The following is a 17,846-nucleotide window of genomic DNA, read 5'->3' as shown; positions in this document are numbered from 1 at the left end:
TCTCACACTTTCTCTTTGTTATTTTTTTGACCACAAATAATTAAACTGCCACTTTTAAAATGAGGCACCTGGTGATAATTAATCTTACCTAGAATCTGATTCTCAGTAGAATATAAATGGATTTGTCTTCAGGCAATTTGATCCTTTTCCTGTAATTTGTAATGTTACTGTTTCTAAAATTTTTTGTATGTATGTCTTCTAGTTGTATGTCTTTAATCTCTCAGTATATTGTATGGCAATCTTCACTATTTAAACCTATACTGGGCAGCTGTTTATGTTGTTTTTGTGCTGAATTAGAAGGAAAAGTGAAAATGTATTCATTATCCAAAATAGATGTGACTGGTATTGATATTTTTTCCTTTTTTTTCTTTCATCAGTCTTACTTTATGAAAGATAAATACCTCCACGGGATGCATCTTGTTTTGGGAAATTCTTGAAAGACCATTAAGCGAATCCATACTGTGTAACTACTTCCTTAGCTGGTTTCAAAATAACAGTCGTACTCCGATTAATGATGTCATTAATTTCATTTGCCTTACTAGTTGCTGTGTTGTTCCTAGTTTGATTGCTTTTCACTAAATTACAGATAAAAATTTTAAAATTCCAAAGCTGGCATAGACATAAGTGTTAGGTGGTGAAAGCTTCTGATGGTTGTACACATATGCTCCCATTGATATAACAGGAACTACTCATATAGGGGGAGTTAGTGTTTTGATCTGCTACATAATAATAGTAATGGAGTCTGCTAAATTTGGTGAGCAGTTAATGTGGAATTTGCTGCTTGATGCGGATTATTGCCTCAGATACAAGTTTTCATTTTGGAGGGGAGAGGCTATTGTGGTTGTAAGACATGAGTCAAGTGTGAAATACTTCAGTGATACCTGCCTGGGTCAACAGATGATTTGAAAAGTCTCTTAGAAACATATGAGCTGCCCTTATTCTAGTGGGTGCTGTCTGTGAAGGTTTATGGATAGCAACTTTCCTGTCTTCATATTTATTTGATAATTTAATGAAAAGCCATCTTAGCATGTTTATACTGCACTTCTAAATGTTCTCTTGAAAACCTTAGAGGCTCATCTCCAGAACCTGCCCAATTTTTTCTCTGCCTGCTCCAGGGATTGCTGAATCCGGTAGCCCAACAGAGGCGAGGCAGCCGCAGCTCCATGTCCCCAGGTCCGACCAGTAGTGAGGCGGAGAATGTATTCCCAGTACACGTGTACAAACGTGTATATGATGCATATATGCACAGCTGGCCACACAGCTCAACCAGACACGCACACACAGCACTCATACAAACAGCACCAGTGACCTCATCCTGTTCCCCTCTCTGGCTGATCAGGGCAAAGACAGGCCGGACTGTGCTGATCAGGTGCATGGCATGGCCAGACCAGTGTCCTGAGCTGCCCCTGTGGACTCTCTTGCTGAGTTTCACACCTGGACAACGGGGCCAGTGACTCTGCTGGGACAGTCGTGGGAGGAGCCGGTGCAGGGGCTTGCTTCTCGGACGTGATCATGGGCGCTCATGGAGATGAGCTTTTTATCACAAAAGCTAACACAGCCAATAGAGAAAGATCTTAGTAAAATGATAATTTGGAGGGAAAGAGATAGATTTTGTATAAAATGCAAGGAAGGAATATTGGATGGCTTTTAATATTGAACGTTGAGATTGGAGTCTTGGCCTGTTGCAGTGATGAGCCCTGCTACATCCTTTGGGTCCAGATTCCTGTATGTGTGTTATGTCTTGGCATTTCTAAGAGCTTTTAAACAGTCTGTGGTAAATACTGGTGACTGTCAAAGCCCTATTGCTATAAAATAGTATTGACTCCATAGGGATAAATAAACAGGCAGACACATTCTGTTGGATATATTATGTTTTATTGCAGTAAGAAGGCTGTATAATATTCTTGATTTTCTTCTCTACTTTTTATGGGTGGTTGTTAACATGAGATTATAAAAATGTGAAATTTATCATTGTTCTTTTTGCTTAATGTGACATATATATATACTTTCAAATGACCAAAGTGATACCAAGTTGTTTCAGAATTAAGAGACCAGCAACTTGCATAAAGGAAGAAATAGAAAAATATAATTTAACAATTATTATGGAGTTGCCATCAAGCAATTTTAAAGGTAGTAATAAATGATTTTAGTATCTTACTGTGATAAAGCTGCTGAAGTGAGATAGGAGAAAAATTATTCTGAATTAAATTCTGTTATTTTCTAAAGTGAAAAGGAACATCAGAAGACCTAGGAAGGAATTTTCCCTACATTGAATGTCTTAGTGAAAGGAATCCAAAATTTCAGGCACATCATCACAAGTTTTCATAATGTAGTGAGCTGCTGTGCATCTGCTTAGCACCAGTTTCTGTCTGTGTGCCTACTCTTAGGTTTAAGTTTATATGTTATCATTTGGCATGAACTAGATATGTACATGGTGAGTCATTGCAGCTTAACTGACATCTGATGACTTTTTAAGGAGGAAGAATATGCTTATGGGGAAAACAGAGAAGCAGTAGATTTAATTATTGCAGCACCAGTTCTAGTTATGGAACATCAGAGTGATGCAGTTTCTTTCCTCGAAAGAAAAGAGAAATCTAGTTCCTTCATTTTTGTAGTCTGTGATTAGAAAGTTGGATTTTATAGTTGTAAGTCTATTACAAAAAGAATATGAGCAGTGAAAGTAGCAATTCTAAAAGCATGGAGAAAAATTCCTACAGAAGCTGGGTGAGATGAATTTCAGGGTGGTAATTTCCTAGAAAGGACAAATATCTTGTCATTATCAATGTTTTCTAATTAGGACAGTAATGAGCTAGGACTGTCTTGCTTTTGATTAAGCTCTATCCACTAGTACTTATATTTAGCATTTGTACATGTTAGCAACATGACAACTCATGTTTGTACGGTAACTTAAGGCTGAATATTTATGATATTTGGCTTTAGTCTGGAAAAGTCATTTCATAACTTTAATGATTTGAAGAGCTGATTTCAAAGGCACATGGAAAGTGACCAATTCATGTTGAAACCATAGTCCTGTTACAAATTTGCAAATCTCTCTCCTTGGAATTCTGTACCTAGCAATGCAGTCAAGCTGGACAAAAGTAGGATGTTTAAAATTCAGAAGCTGTCTCTACAATAAGTAATATACTACATACAAATAAAATAATCATATATTTTCTGTTTTGTTCAGGGTGCAAAATTTGGACATCCGTTGGGATTAACTCAGGCTCCTCCCCAGCGTTCTTCTGTTCGAAGATCATTTGGAAGATCGAAGCGATTTAGTATTACTCGTTCACTGGATGACCTTGAGGTAATTAACTTTCTCTTCAAACCTAGAAATAAGTCCTAGGGAGGAACTTACAGTAGTTAAAACTGATGATAAATGAAGGAAGGAAAGCAATAGCTGTAATATAGTAGAGTTACTAATCTTTTTATGACATTTGTGTAAGGGAAATACACATTTCAGGTATTAACCTGTCTTTTTCAGTGTTTCTTAAATAGTTTTCTTTGACATTAGCAGCGACCTTTCTTTCTGTGGGGAATTTTACTTCATTTTACCCATCACGTTGGTCATGAAAAGCAAATCAGTGCAGTTTGAATTAATTCTTCAGACTAATGAGCAAAGAAATCAAATGTTCATCATATTCTTTTTTCGTTCAGCTAATAGTCATTACACTGAGAAGATTCTGGGGGGTTTAATTTGTTGATGGTCCTGAATATTAAGTAAGGGCTCTTAAAGTAGCTTATTAAGGAATGTAGCTTACTGAATGTGGAAAAGTTCCTATTTTCAAATACTCAGAAAGGTTTTTTCTCCTTATATGTCAGCAGTTGAGAAAAGGGAATCCCTAAAATAATCTCAGTGTTGGTAATTGGTATGGTGATCTTGGGTCTTTCTGAGTGTAATATTGTAATGCTATTTCACATCTGGTAAATTTTAAAACATCAGTTGATGCCCGGGTGTCGGTGGCCTAAGCTTTTTGATTTTGGTGGAAAAGAAGAATCAAAAGACCTTTGAATTTAAAAAGCTGCCTCCCCCTGCCCCTGGCTCAGCTGAGACCCTTCCTCAAACAGCTAGAGGACGTTGTTTTTTAAAGAGCTTCATTGCATTTTCTCTTCTAGTGTGCTTTCTCCTCAAAACCTGACCCATAGTGATGTGAAGGAAAATGGAGAGATTTTTTCCTTACCCTTTTTATCATTCTTATCCGGAAGAAGCTTTGTGGTTGGGGAGAAACAAAAATATGTGCAGAGCTCTTGGCGTAGGAACCATGTAGTATGTATTATACTGCTCCTTGGCAAGGGCGGGAATGCAGCACACAGATTCCTCTAAATGGGAAGGAGGAGTATAAAAAGCATTTGACATGGGAGGAGGAAAGAAAGGTATTCTAATCTTCCTGTCATGGGAAAATGTAGGAAGGAAAGCATTTCATTGAGTCTGAACTAAAGAAGAGGGGAGCTCTGCCCATTGGGTTCTTGGGGAACAGAACATATGGAAGGAGCTTCTGGCATACTCAAGGAATGCAGGTAGGAACCGCCAGTACTTATTTCTCAGATATTTTAAAGGAAATAAAAAGCAAGCATCCTTCATTGTGGTCTATTTCTACCTTGTCTGAAGCTTTCAAGTATTTCTCTTTTTTATTTTTTCTAGTTACAGAAAATACTTTTTCATTTTTTTCTTTGCACTCACGACTTTAACACAGTAAGCCCGTAACTTTAACAGAGCAAGATACCTTAGAGGCATTTGGGAACTATCTAGCTACCTCTCTTTTCATTAGAAAATGGTGATTCTTCTAAATTAAAAAAGGTTACTGGTATGTGTTACCAGTTTTGACAAAAATTGTGGTCATAATAAGAGAGAACCGACCTCCAGAATATCTTAGAGCCTAGTGCTAGTGATTCATGTGTGATTGAAGAAAACAAGGTTCACATCTCATTCTGCCAGATTCAGATTTCAGAGAGATTTATGTGCACATCTCATATTCTGGGATAGTGTTTTGAACACTGCGGTAGGATGGTTATAATTTAATTTCTGTTGTAGGAGCTGTTTTACATTGCATAAATGTTCATTAAAATAGGGACTTGGAACTTACTCTGCATTAATTTCACAAAGATATCATTGTCAGTAGACTCAAATTTCCATTTTTCTCCCTTTGCGTCCCAATCGATATTCAGTGATATATATAAATTGAGTAGCACCAGCAGGAGGGATTAAGAGACTCTCTACGTTACACAATGTCCTAATAATTAGAGTTGTTGTTCTGGATTAGGGAAATTGAAATTTTAGGCTGTGGTATGAATTGGATGAAGCAGAACAATCTGTGTTAAAAACGGTATTTGGATTAACGCCATTATACATGTAGTTGTTTGGCTGTGGACTGTTCTCTTAATCTTTTGCTTCTTTCCACTTGGAACAATCTTTCATTTTCTCTGCATGCCATAGCAGAATGACACCTAGCTTTCATATAGTTCCACCAGGAGAAATACCAACCCAGAAAATAATTTCAAAAATTTAGCAAGTCAAAGTAAAGAAGTGTTGAAGTGTTTCTGTTTTGGTTCTAACTTGTACATTGCTCCTGCAGCACTACTCCCAACCACTGTTATGCTCAGGGTAGTAGAACACAATGTTGCCACCACATGTTTAGATTATTTCAGGGCATCTATTTAGAGTTGCTGGAAGAGGAAATAACAATACCAGGAAATTCTTAGAGACTCCACCTTTGGAATAATGATCATGAACATATTACATACACTATTTAGTTGTTTTTGTCTTCTTTCTAATTATCTTAGCAGAATGGATAAGGTAACCATTCAAACGCTGAGTTTAAGATGAATATGCTTTCTAAGCTTGTGGATTTGATTCCTTAGTCTTGTAAATTGAGCAAGATAAGTTGTTTCCTTGAAGTTTATTTTATGGGCATATGCTGGATACCGTTCATTTGCTTAATGGGCTGCAGAAGGTCCTGTTGGCACTGTTAGTGAAAGGCCGAAGTGGCTCCACTTGCCCTTTGGCAACCTTTCCTCCTCTCTATGCTGTAGTGTGTGATATACCAGCTGTCAGTTTTGCTGCCTTCTGCCATAAGGTGGCGTGATTTCTTTGTGATTCTTGGTTTTTAAACTATTTTAAACTATCCAAGCATAGAACACTTTTTTACATATATATTGTTTTAATAAATAAGAACTAATTAAAAGTTTTTAAAAAAAGATTGCAAAAGAATATTTCACCTTTTCTTTCAGTAGTTATTTTATGGCCATATGTGCATAGACGGTATTCTTATAAGGTTAGAATTAGCTGTAGCGATACAGTTGCCACACTTGAGCATTTTCCTCTTACATGCAGAAGCTGTATTAAACATAGATGAGAATACATGAATTTGTAGCATTAACCTTCAGATGCTATTTTTACTAATAGATCCTGTAAACAAGATTATTGTAAATCTGCAGGGATCAAAATAGGATGACAATGTAAAATTAATGGATGCAATTATGCTAAGACTATGCTACAGAAAATGCTTCAAAAACCACAAAATATAATATATATTAATTGCGAACCTATTGATAATTCTGAACTGTGGAAATTATGCTTGCTCGCACCAGGGCTGAATATAATTATCTTTTAAGTCAGAGCTGAATTCAGTAAAATTAACGTGTTCAGTATTTGCCTGCAATTTCTTAATTTTATCATCTTCACAAGAACCTATCTAGAACTTTTTCATGTTAGCAACCATGTTAAAAATCTGTGATTTTCACCCATTTTACTTTACAGCCTACCTACTGGTCCATATTCGCAAGGTGTAGCTTAAGCTAAATGGAACTTTTCATAATTTAAAATTATTTAATATTAGGGCTAGTAAGAGAACATAATCCTTTTATTTCCTTGCCACTTTTCTTTCCCCGTAGATGTGTCATTACTCTCATTCTCTGTCCTGTCAAAAACACTGTTTATAGATTTATAAACACATTAAAGGTGACTCTGTGAGACACTGCAGAGACTGGAACACTGCCTTTTCTTAAATGTAGGCTGAACAGAGTAGTCCCTTTTCTAATCAACAGTTTTGGCACCAGATCCTATAACACTTTCAACTATAACTTATTCCATCCATATCTTAGTTTTTCTCAAAATCTATAAAAATGGTGTATTGCAGTATTGTGTGAGAATCAACAAATTTGGGCAATTCTAGAGCCAAGGAGAACGTTTGAAAGCTATAGAGTTTCCTGAAAATCATTTTGACAATGTCTTCCTCCACCATGTCAAAGAGGTTGCACTTTTGATGTTTCTCAGTTGGGCATAATAGTATCATGAGGGACATAATGTATTAAGCAAACAAGTGGCAGGCTCTTTGGGTATTTTTAAAGCATCTTTTAATTTAAAAATCTTTTTAAAATAGAAGAACCTTCAGTTATTTCTCCTAACTAAATATCAGAACAAAAAAGATAGCTCTTTCTGCTTTTCTTGTTGTCCTCTTCCTGTCTTGGAAATCTGAAAGCCGTATGCTATATGAAACAGAACATCTGTTGTTTTTCAAGATTTCAGTAATGTTTTCAAATTTGGAATGTAGCATATATTCCTTTTAAAAGTCAGTGGAAGAAATTTTGTTAGAATGTTCTATTTTAATTATAACCATCATTAATATACTAGTATTAGCTGTTATAATAGATAGTAATGCCTGTTTCTTTTTTCTGTTTTGTTAATTCCACTGAGGCATCCCGTCTTGTATTTCATCTGTTAATTGAAAGCATATAACACGTTTTCTCACTATGGGGGTTTTATACTAATGAGTGACATGTCTCTGCAGGATATTAGCTTTGGCATCTGTGGGTGGCAAAAACCCCTAAATGCTTATTTCACTTAATAATGAGTTTTTAAGTGGGTACCTCTCTTTGTTTGACTGATTTAAATAATCAGACAAAGCTTACACAGAGACATAATAACTTATATTAGACCAACTAGTATACCAGGAAAATCAGACAAGGAGAGCTAAACATGCTCCAGACTTTTCATACCCTGTCAGTTGATCTAATAAAAAGTATTAACTCTCCCTACAAAACTTTCTTCACTAATGTTCTTAGATCATCATAGCCACAACTGCAGCACTATTGCTAGGATAATCATGTAATTAAAATCAAGATGCCTCTTCATTCTCAGCTTATAATTGTGAATTTAAAATTTAAAAATGATATATAATTTGTCTTCGGTTTCACCAATTGTTTAAAGCTATGACAATTTACTGTGGACTGCCGGTATACACAAGTTCCACTGTTTACTACCTTCCAGTACTGCATCTTTTGCCTGGATTTTGTTCTAATTTATAGCCAAGGTGTAACTCTCCAACTGACAATTTTGTCCACAGTCTGCTTTCATGAAGGTGTAAAAAAGGCCAGTTGTGGAACAAAACTGCTTTGCATGCTGCAAGAATAAAATCTCCGTTTCTGGTATGTAAGAGGTTGTTCTATATTGTTAGCATTTTAAGTTCTTGAAGAAGTACACCCATTTCATATACTGAGAGTATTCTGACATTCTAAAGTCTGAATGCTAATAAAATCCAGCCCCTAACTTTGCTGTTTTGGAAGTCTTACGGATCAGTGACCAGTCCCTCAAGTCTGTGTTTCGGTTTTCCCTTTCTTAGAACGAGTGTGCTGTTGCTTGCTGGAGTAGCAGTAAATGACAAGTTCTGTTTCTTGGAATGTGCCACTAGGTGTCAGCTTTTAAAACAGTGCACAAAAAGGTTTGTGCATAGTGGTTTTACTTACTACACTTGCTGAATTATCATATCTATCTTTAGGTAGTGTAAATCAGGCCTTGCATTGAATACTGATTTCTTTTCCTTGAATTACTGTGGCATATATAGTTGTGGGGATCATCATTAAAGCTTTTAACGCATCCAGTGGTTTCTGCTAGGTGTTTTAGTCTTGTGCTATTCCATTCAGGGTCTTGACCGTTACATTACTGGTTGAACTTCTTTACCTGCTGTGCTGCATGATGACTACGCCTGCGTTGATAAATGAAACAGTGCCAGGACACAGGTATAGGCACATGAGTACCATGGTTTATACTGTTATATTGTTAGGGTTGTCACTTGTGTGGTTTTGTCCCGGGCCAATGAGTATGTTTTTACAAACAATTCCTGGACATGTTTTAGAAGTTAGCACCAATAGTTAGCATCACCATTCCCAACAGGCAGTTTGGATGCACCCAGCTTCATTTGGAGGCTGGGAGAGCTTCGTGGTGTGACAGTGTCCAGAAAACGACAGCTGTCCTTGGAACTATGCAGTATCTTATGGCACTGTTTAGTCGACTAGTACAGATAAAGCCAGTCTGTCTCTAGGTTGCCCTCATCTTGCTCTGGATGATGCGTATGTTACCCTAAGGATTTGCTTTGTTGACATCATTCTCAGTATGTCTTAAAGCTTTCCAAGAACATCATTTTTCCACATTTGGTTCTCTAGATTGCCTTGTTCAGTCTAGAATTTCAAAATCTTTTCAGTGTTCTCTGGAGGATTTAGCTTTAGCATATGCGGTCTTTTTATCAGATATTTAGCTCCATCCATTGTTACTCCACAGAGAAGGACAACATATGCTAGCATTATACGTTTATGTATTTTTCCACAGATTGTGCAATGGCATTAGTATGTAAGCCTTTGCTGCTATTTTTTACTGTACTATGATTTTTAAAAGACTGTACCAACATATGCTATCAGTTTTCCTTACAGTTATAAAACTTACTACAGAAAGTTCTTATGCATTTCATGCTGTTTTGTAAAGTATCTGAGAAAGGTGGCTTGGTCAACATATGAGCACACTTGTGTATAAGCTCTTGTTTCTTGTGAATTGGAAATCTTTATTTTTAGATACTTTCCAGAATGTTACACTGTGATTTTCCAGACACCGAGAATAACGGCATTTCTCTTCTGTGACTGCAATTGGTAAAGCGAATGTACTTTGGCAAATTTTACTGTTAACTCTCTTCCACTGCTTTTGAGATATTTTCTTTATTGCTGTTTCTGGAGAAATTTGCCATGATTTGCAGGTAAACACTGAGTAGTCAGAGACTGTGCTGAGGCCTGGATCTGATGTCTGCGTTCTCTGTGATGTGCGCACATGAGTGCCCATCTTATACTTCTGTGCCTGAGGAGAGACCAACAGCGTTGCCTAGAGTGGATACCATAGGGAATTCAGTCCCAGGTGTGTAAAGACAGCTGGCACTGTAGGCAGAATTTCCTCCCTGAGGAAGCAAGTACATTGTCTGACCCTGCCACTCAAATACTGTCCAAGCCTCATAGCCTCTGGGCTCAGCTCTCCAACACAAGCAGAGGCACAGTGGACACTTTCAGAGACTAGCCAAGAACTCGTATCCTGCTTGAATATTCAGGCAGCAGACCTTTCTTCATGCCAGTAGCCAATATAGCTGTTCTTGAGGCTTATGATAAAATGGACACTGGTCAATTCATAGGCTGTCAGGAACTAGGAACTGAAACTCTTCACTCTTGTGGGTCTAATTCATGTGAGGCACTTTAACCTCTTGACATTAAGGCAGAATAATAGCTTATGGCACTGAGGTCTACTATTGAAACCCAGAATTAGTTGCTGCTCAAGACTGAAACTTGCTTCAGTTTCTTTTGTTCTGCTTGTTGATTTAAGAACATTTTTTAAGGCTCCTACCAAGAAGGTGAGCAGTTAGGTGAAGTTATTTGAGGTAATAAGGACAAGAGCAGTCTCTGAAGATGAGAGTGGACTGCTTTTATGAGACTGAATGGCTGGACAGTGAACTGGCAGGTGAAAATGTATGCAGATAAATGTAAAGTGGTGCAAATAGGGCAAAACAGTCCTAGTTTCATATACAGAATGATATATATGTCTCTGAGCTGACTGTCTCCTCTCAGAGTGAGCCCCGTGAGTTATAAAGGACAGTTGCATGAAAACATCGGCTCAGGACAGTAGCAATGAAACAGAAAATCCTATGTTACAAATTATTAGAGAAGCAATAGAGGAAAAAAACCCATAATGGTTCCACCATATAAATCTGTGATTTGCACACACCTTGAATGCTGTGTTCTGGTCCCTTTATTTTGAAAATGTACGAGGATATATTAGAAGTAGAAAAGGTTTATGAAGGGGTGAAAAGAGTATAAAATCATGGGTGGTATAGAAAAAGTGGCTGGGATTGACTGCTCACTGTCTCTTTTGGGCCAAGAAGTAGGCACCACTAAATGAAGGCAGTTGGAGCCAGGAGCAAAACAAACCAAAGGACATGATTGTTCCTGCAGCAGGTAAGCAGATGTGTGGAGTGCCTTAGCACAGAGTTCTGTGGATGCAAGAAATCTGCATGTCTTCAGGGGGAAAATGGACATGAATTTGGAAAAGAGAGCCACTGGGGATTGCTAAGGAGACAAACCATGCCAGGTTCAGGAAATCTCCTGAACTAAAAATATCTGGAGTTGGGGAGAGTATAACGAGGTAAATATCCCATGCATTGCCTTGTGCTCTTCTTCACTAGACGTTCTTGCATGGCCACAATTGCAAAGGGAATGTTGGGCATGATAAACCCTTGTTCTGAACTGATGTGGCCATTCTTACACTCTTAGACTCAAGCATGGACATTGCTTTTCCTTACTAAGGCTGTGGGATTGTATTCTAGGCACAGGAAGCTGAGCTACCTTTCAATTCATGTAAAAATGGTTTAGCACTCCCTTACTCCCAGCTTTATTAGCAGTGGCATCCAATTCCTACTAGCTAAGTAAGAGAGTGCCATACAGACCACAGTCCTGCTTTTGTCTCAGTGCAAGATATTTTACCCGGCTAGTGCTGATGTCATATTTGTCTAAAGGGAGAGTTTTCTCCTTATACCAGCATGTGAGTTTAAAATCTGTGGATATCTAGTATGTTAGCATATTCTAAAATATTTTCCTCAACAGAAGTGGGCTTAAGTCCATGATTAACTGGCTTCTTGAGGTGGGACCATTTGAACTGTGAAGTATAACCTAATATTCACTAAGTTGCGTTGGTTTTTTTTTCCATTTTAAATCTTGCTTGTAAGGTATTTACTATTTCTCATTTTTAACTCTTGCTTACCTTTTAATTTTTCCTGTGTCGTTGTTTGTTCAGTTAGTTTTCTAATTTCTCTTATTAATTTTTAATGTCACATCCCCACATACTTTTTACTTGATTGTATCTTTAATTTGTCTTTTCCTTCCCCCCTTTCCTTTTCTCCTTTAATTGACCTTTACCTTCCATTTTCATTAGTTTTGCTTTATTGCTTGTGATTGTTAAGCTTTCTCCCATGGTCTTTCTTATACTTCCCCTTTGCATGCAACCCACTTTTGGTTTGCAAAACAAGGGCTCACTGACATAGTTCCTCCTAATGCCAAAGTAAAGGGAGCTTTTTTAAAGGGAGCTCTGGGGAGCAGATACTGCATCTGCTATAACAGTCTGGAGTATCAACTTTCTGAGGGAGCTGGCGTCTACATGTTTACTGGTTAGAGCTTCTGCTGCAAAATAGATTGCTCATGTAATTCCAGGGTGGGGATGAGGAATTGGTGACTGTTTTTTTGCATGTGTCTGTGTTCCTCCCCTCCTGTTTCTGTTTCTGTTTCTGTTACTTGATATGTCTATTTGTCACATCACATGCTAATGGGAGTGAGGAATCATTTGTTTCTCTGCGAGACCTGGCTAATACTAGGAAATGAATTAAAGCCTTATTGAATGGACTAGATTGGTATGTCTAGAATATAGTCACAGAATAGATGCAGCACAAATGATAGCACTATAGGCTCTGATTGATTCTGACCCTGGCTGCCATGCTTAAACTGATGGGATTTTGGCTGGGATCCATGGGATAAATCCTCATGGATTTATCCATCTGGTGAGGTTTTTTTTTTAAAAAAAAGGGGCGGGGGAAGCTACCTGTGGAGCTTCTGCTAGATGAGCATCATTATTCCTCAAAACATTAAATCCTCAAAACATTTTATTTCTTCTTCTGATGCTTAAAAACTATATAATAAAAATCCCATCCCCTGCTTCCTGCCCTCTAGACCAAAGACCTGCAAAATGATAGTATTTAAACTTCCTAGATGGGCAGAAAGTGTATGCAGTTCTTTCTGAAAATGCACAGATACTGCTGCCCTGTCTGGGGAGTAGGTGTGGTGTCGAAAACTACAAGAATCATGTTTCACCTGGAACAAGATCCTTGTAAATGCCAATGCTCTGCTTACTGCAAAGAGCGTGGAGCATTAGGGTAGGATGAAATAGGTTGCATAATATGCATACATGTGATTGTAATCATACTGAGACATGCACCTACCTGCCAGAAACTGAAAGAAAATTCCTCTGAGTCTTACTAGTTTTAACCATCCTTTTTTTTTTTTTTTTTTTAAAAAGGTCATTTTAGGTTATATTTTAAGTATTTTTAATAGGAAATGATGACCAAGATCATTCAGATAATATATTCATCAAAGAGGAATGTATTAAAAATGAAAATACGTCGGAGGAGAAAATGACGTTGACTCAATGCTTAAACAAGTTTGGACAAACGTTTCAGACAGAGTCCTCTAGGCCTTTACTGAGTGCTTTTTACATTAGCAGATTCCTCAGCTGCACGTCGCTGTCTTTACAGAAGCTGTATTGTTGCATAGGGCCTGCCAAAACAACAATTTAAAAGCTGCCTGTTCCTTTTGATGAGAAGATACCGAACCAGTGTTGAGGGCGGAGAATGTGCTGGGGAGGGAGGAGAATGGGAGAGGTGTTGATAGGGCAACAGACAGAGAAGCTTCATTTTTTTACTGGACTCTGAAGAAGTAAATATGTGTTCAGAAAGACCTTATTAATAAAGTTGAAGGGACTGTTTCTTAACAATGAGCTCTTAAACTATTTATACATGGAGAAAACTTTTACTGATAGTCAAGTGTCTGTAAGTATAAACTTTTGTTTGTCTAAAGTGAACAGAAAACAGCAATATGGTTTAATGGCTAGTCTTCCGAGCTAAGAAATCTTCTCGCAATGAAATATGATAACTAGTGCTTCTAAGGATTCAATGAGTTTTTAAAGAGACAAAGTTCGTAAGTATAAGTATTTAAGTTGACTTTCTATAAGCTCTATTATGAAGTTAAGAATACATGATTTTTACAGCCAAATTTTTAATATATCTTTTGCATTATATTGTTTTTAAAATGTGGAGTGAGTGTAGTAGATATAAAGATATTTCTCTAATCAACTTTTTTATAGAAAGGTCACTTAATTTTCACTCTGCTTGTACATGTGTTTGCATAAAGCAAGAATGTCATGCTAAAGTTATAAGTTACTTTCTAATTGTCACAGTGTTTCTTTTAAGGTGTACAGCTCAAGCGATTCTTCTTCCATCTGCATTTTTATCCAATAAAACAGAATCCAGATGGTATGAGTTATTAAAATCAGCATACTTCTATATAAAGAATTTATAGAATACTGAATTTCTGGGGTATTAAGACTTCAGACCTGTTTTACCTTCTTGTTCCTCAAAAAACACACATTTTGTAAGTAAAGATCCTAGCTGTATTATCAAATTTTGACACAGTCTTATTCTTTATATACATATATCTCAAAAGATGTTTGTATATATATATCTACATATATCTCAGTGTCATTCTCTTTAATGCTGAAAGTATGTCAGCAAAATAGATATGTTTTTAGAATGGAAAGGGAAAAAACATATTTGTAAGACTTAAAAAGTTGTATATGCATTTTTTTATTTAAAAAGAAGTAGTTTTCATGTTCAGCTTTGTATTGATTCCCTCAAAATCTATTGACTCTTAGAAGCTCCACTGCGGTAGTAGGGAATTCAGAAGCGGCTTAATGCATGCGAGTGATCTGTCACTTAATCATATCCTCTTTAATAAGTAGTTTAATTTTAATTTATTATTGGGCTGTAAGTCGTCTTCCATCTGGGTGGCCAAGTTATGCATGCTGTTGATGCATGTTTTTATTAGTGGAAAGAATTCATGTGTCTTAAAATGTTGATCAACAGAATGAGAAAAATAGTGATGTTTCCTTTTTCAGAAAAGATTTTTGAAAGAAGTGGATTCTTTTATAATCAGTTTACAGACTACAGAAGTCTTTTTCCATTTTTAAATTTTGGCTTTCAGAACAAAATACTTGTTTTTAGAGTAGATTTCTGGGTGGCAAATCTTCCTGAACCTAATGCTCTGAAAATCAAAGCCTTGGAGGTTTAGGGAGACAGCAGGGGGCACTCTTAGCAGCCGTTTGCATCAGCTTCATTGCTGACTTTGTTGTATTGGAAGTCTTAATATTTAAAAAGACGGCTTGCATTTCAGTTATTTTTAACTGAGCAAATTCCAAATAGCTGGGCTTAAAAGATATTTCTGTTAATATCACCTTGGAATAGGAAGGACTTTTATCTTGAAAGCTGAGAGAGGGAAACCGCAGTGTTGTGAACCTGAGAATCTTCTTTCATCAGTAGCACGTAGGCTGTCTGCTTGCTGTTGAAGAGCTGACAAATCCTTGACAAAAGTATATCTGGAGAGCTAATAGAAAATTTGGAGAATTAGAAATAAAAATCATTCTATTTTATTTAAATGTTTTCTTCATTTGTATGTAGGCTTTGATTCTTTTGCCTTTTATTGCAGTAACTAGGGTCACTGAGCTAAATAGTATTCTTAACAAATTCTTTTATTCCGGTTTTCATGCAAGTAGTTGTTCCTTTCTTTGACATGAAATATATTGATGAGATTTAGGATTTCTGGCAGCATTGTTAGTGCATTCTGCCAATGTCAAATTTACTTCAGGAACTTGTGTTACTCAGAGCTGATCCAGAGGTTTGTCTCTTTCTAGTTGCCTGGCATTTTTTGTGTGTGTTTTCTTCTTTTAGGAGTCAATATATTCAATCCTATTCGTCTTGTGACAAGTGAAAACTTATCCAGGCTTCCAGTTATTCTATCTTTCTCTTGAGCTTTTTCTTTTCTGCAAACAACTGTACAGCAGAAGAGAGGAGCAGGAAGTGCAGAGGGGGTAGAAGAGAAAAACAGATCGACCGTATCTGGGGTCTCTGCCCCTTCCCACAGTTTAGCTTCTAAGCAGATGGATGTGGGTTTAAAAATGCCTCCTTTGGTATATCTGAATAAGTGTTTTAAAGCTGTTGTGTCATATTTTAACACTTTCCATTAATAGCTTTGCAAATTAATGTTCCTTAGGCTGTGAGAGGGACTGGATCCTGCTGCGTCTGACCTTTGAGCCTTGACTGGCCTGACTGGTTTACAAATATGAATCTGATAACACAAAATCACAAGATTTTGAATATGGAAGCTGCTGAAATAACCTATGAAAATATAGAGGAAAAGGAATTTTGACAAGGGGCTTTTTGTAGCCCTTACCATCAACAACTATTGTCCAATTGGTAGGGCTTGTTTTCAGCACTACTGAAGGCCCTGTATGGAAAAAACATGGCTCTGCAGTGCTCAGTTTGATGAAATAGAATCAACTGTGCTAAAGGTCTGTTTAAACTATGGGGTTATTAGGTGTATAACACCAAGTACGAGTGCCTAGAAAGTATAAAACATTGCCCACACACAGTGTTCCTAATAATATTCCAGTACAGTTGCCCTAGTGAGGTGCTGGTCTTCCAGCTACATCCAGTAGCGTGCGTTTTTTTTCTAATCATTCTCATGTTCTCGTGGGTAAAAAACATACCTGTTAAAACTACGTTAATACAGTCGGTAGATTCCTAGTGGACTTAGGCCTATTGTACAGCAAGCACTATGGTTAAAAGTCCTTTTTTGTGTTCCCCCGAAGGGGCATTCACAGGCAAGTTCTCTAGGATGTCTCTGATCTACTTGTGCTTTTTATTTACGGGATGTGACGATTATTTGCACCTAATCACCTGTATGTTTGTAGCAGGGCTGCTATGTGGTTGTTTGAGGGACTGACAATGCAAATACTTTCCCCAGCCCACCTGGTCTAGTGTCAAGTAATATGCAGCATTTAAACATCTCTGTTAGTGGCATTTTTTTCTTTAAAAATTGTAAATTTTTAATACTTAGCCACACTTGGCAAAACTGGTGTTATGCACAAATATCACAGGGATTTGTTTCTTTAGTCCTAAAATAATGGAGGATGTAATTTGTGAAACACATTCCTTCCATCTGCCTGCTCATTTGCTTTTCTTGCACTTCTTTGTGGTATTAAAGACTCGTAAAAGACGACACCGTAAAATACATTGGTGTGCCTGTCCAAACTAAGAATGCATCATAAAATGAATTTTGTCCATTATAGCAGTCTATCTGTGCCTCTGGAGTGCTTGACAAAGCATAGTTCCTCCATTTTCATCTGTGATTAGCTTAACATTTCTTCTCTGATCACTCTAAATTAAACCCAGAAGATAGACTTGTTCTGTTAATCAAGACTATTCATCCTAAATTCTAAAATAGGAGCATCTGCAGACTTGGATGGTCTTTTGCAAGCCAGTCGCACTGTGGGATCTTGAATAAAGGCTCTTCTTTTTGCCTCAGTTTCTCTCTCGATAAGTTCAGAGTAATATTTGCCTGCTTCATGGGGTTGTTTTTATATTAGGGGCACAATCTAGGAACTGTCTGGATGTGGGGGATTGCACATGCTACATTGAAGAAGGAAGAAGATTATTTTTTCCTAAACCACTTCTAGTGAATCCACCTTGGATTTAAGGACACCATTAGCATAAAAATGCCCCCTAATCATTCTTCAGTTTTAACTCTGGTATTTAGTTTTAGCAGAAAATTGTATTACAATTGCTTCCAAAAAGCCCCCCAGAAATTAAGGATCCTCTGCTTCCCAGATACAGTCTCTTGAAGACACTGCTATAATGGGCAAGTTAATCTCTCTTACATTACAGGTA

The 17,846-nt window shown here is 37.2% G+C and overlaps 1 protein-coding gene across 5 annotated transcripts in view; it reads left to right on the top strand.

The window, feature by feature from the left end:
- Window positions 1-17,846, top strand: part of RGS12 (regulator of G protein signaling 12) — a 91,175-nt gene that overhangs the window by 20,842 nt on the left and 52,487 nt on the right. For all 5 annotated transcript variants that reach the window (XM_064511488.1, XM_026121932.2, XM_064511487.1 and 2 more), the window contains exon 3: window positions 3,188-3,307. In XM_064511488.1, the coding sequence (XP_064367558.1) occupies window positions 3,188-3,307 (120 nt within the window). The remainder of the gene's footprint in view (window positions 1-3,187; window positions 3,308-17,846) is intronic.

The sequence above is a fragment of the Dromaius novaehollandiae genome, chromosome 4, assembly GCF_036370855.1.
Source record: "Dromaius novaehollandiae isolate bDroNov1 chromosome 4, bDroNov1.hap1, whole genome shotgun sequence".
Lineage (NCBI taxonomy): Eukaryota > Metazoa > Chordata > Aves > Casuariiformes > Dromaiidae > Dromaius > Dromaius novaehollandiae.
Note: the sequence above shows the minus strand (reverse complement) of the source record. Positions and strands in the feature narration are given on the sequence as shown.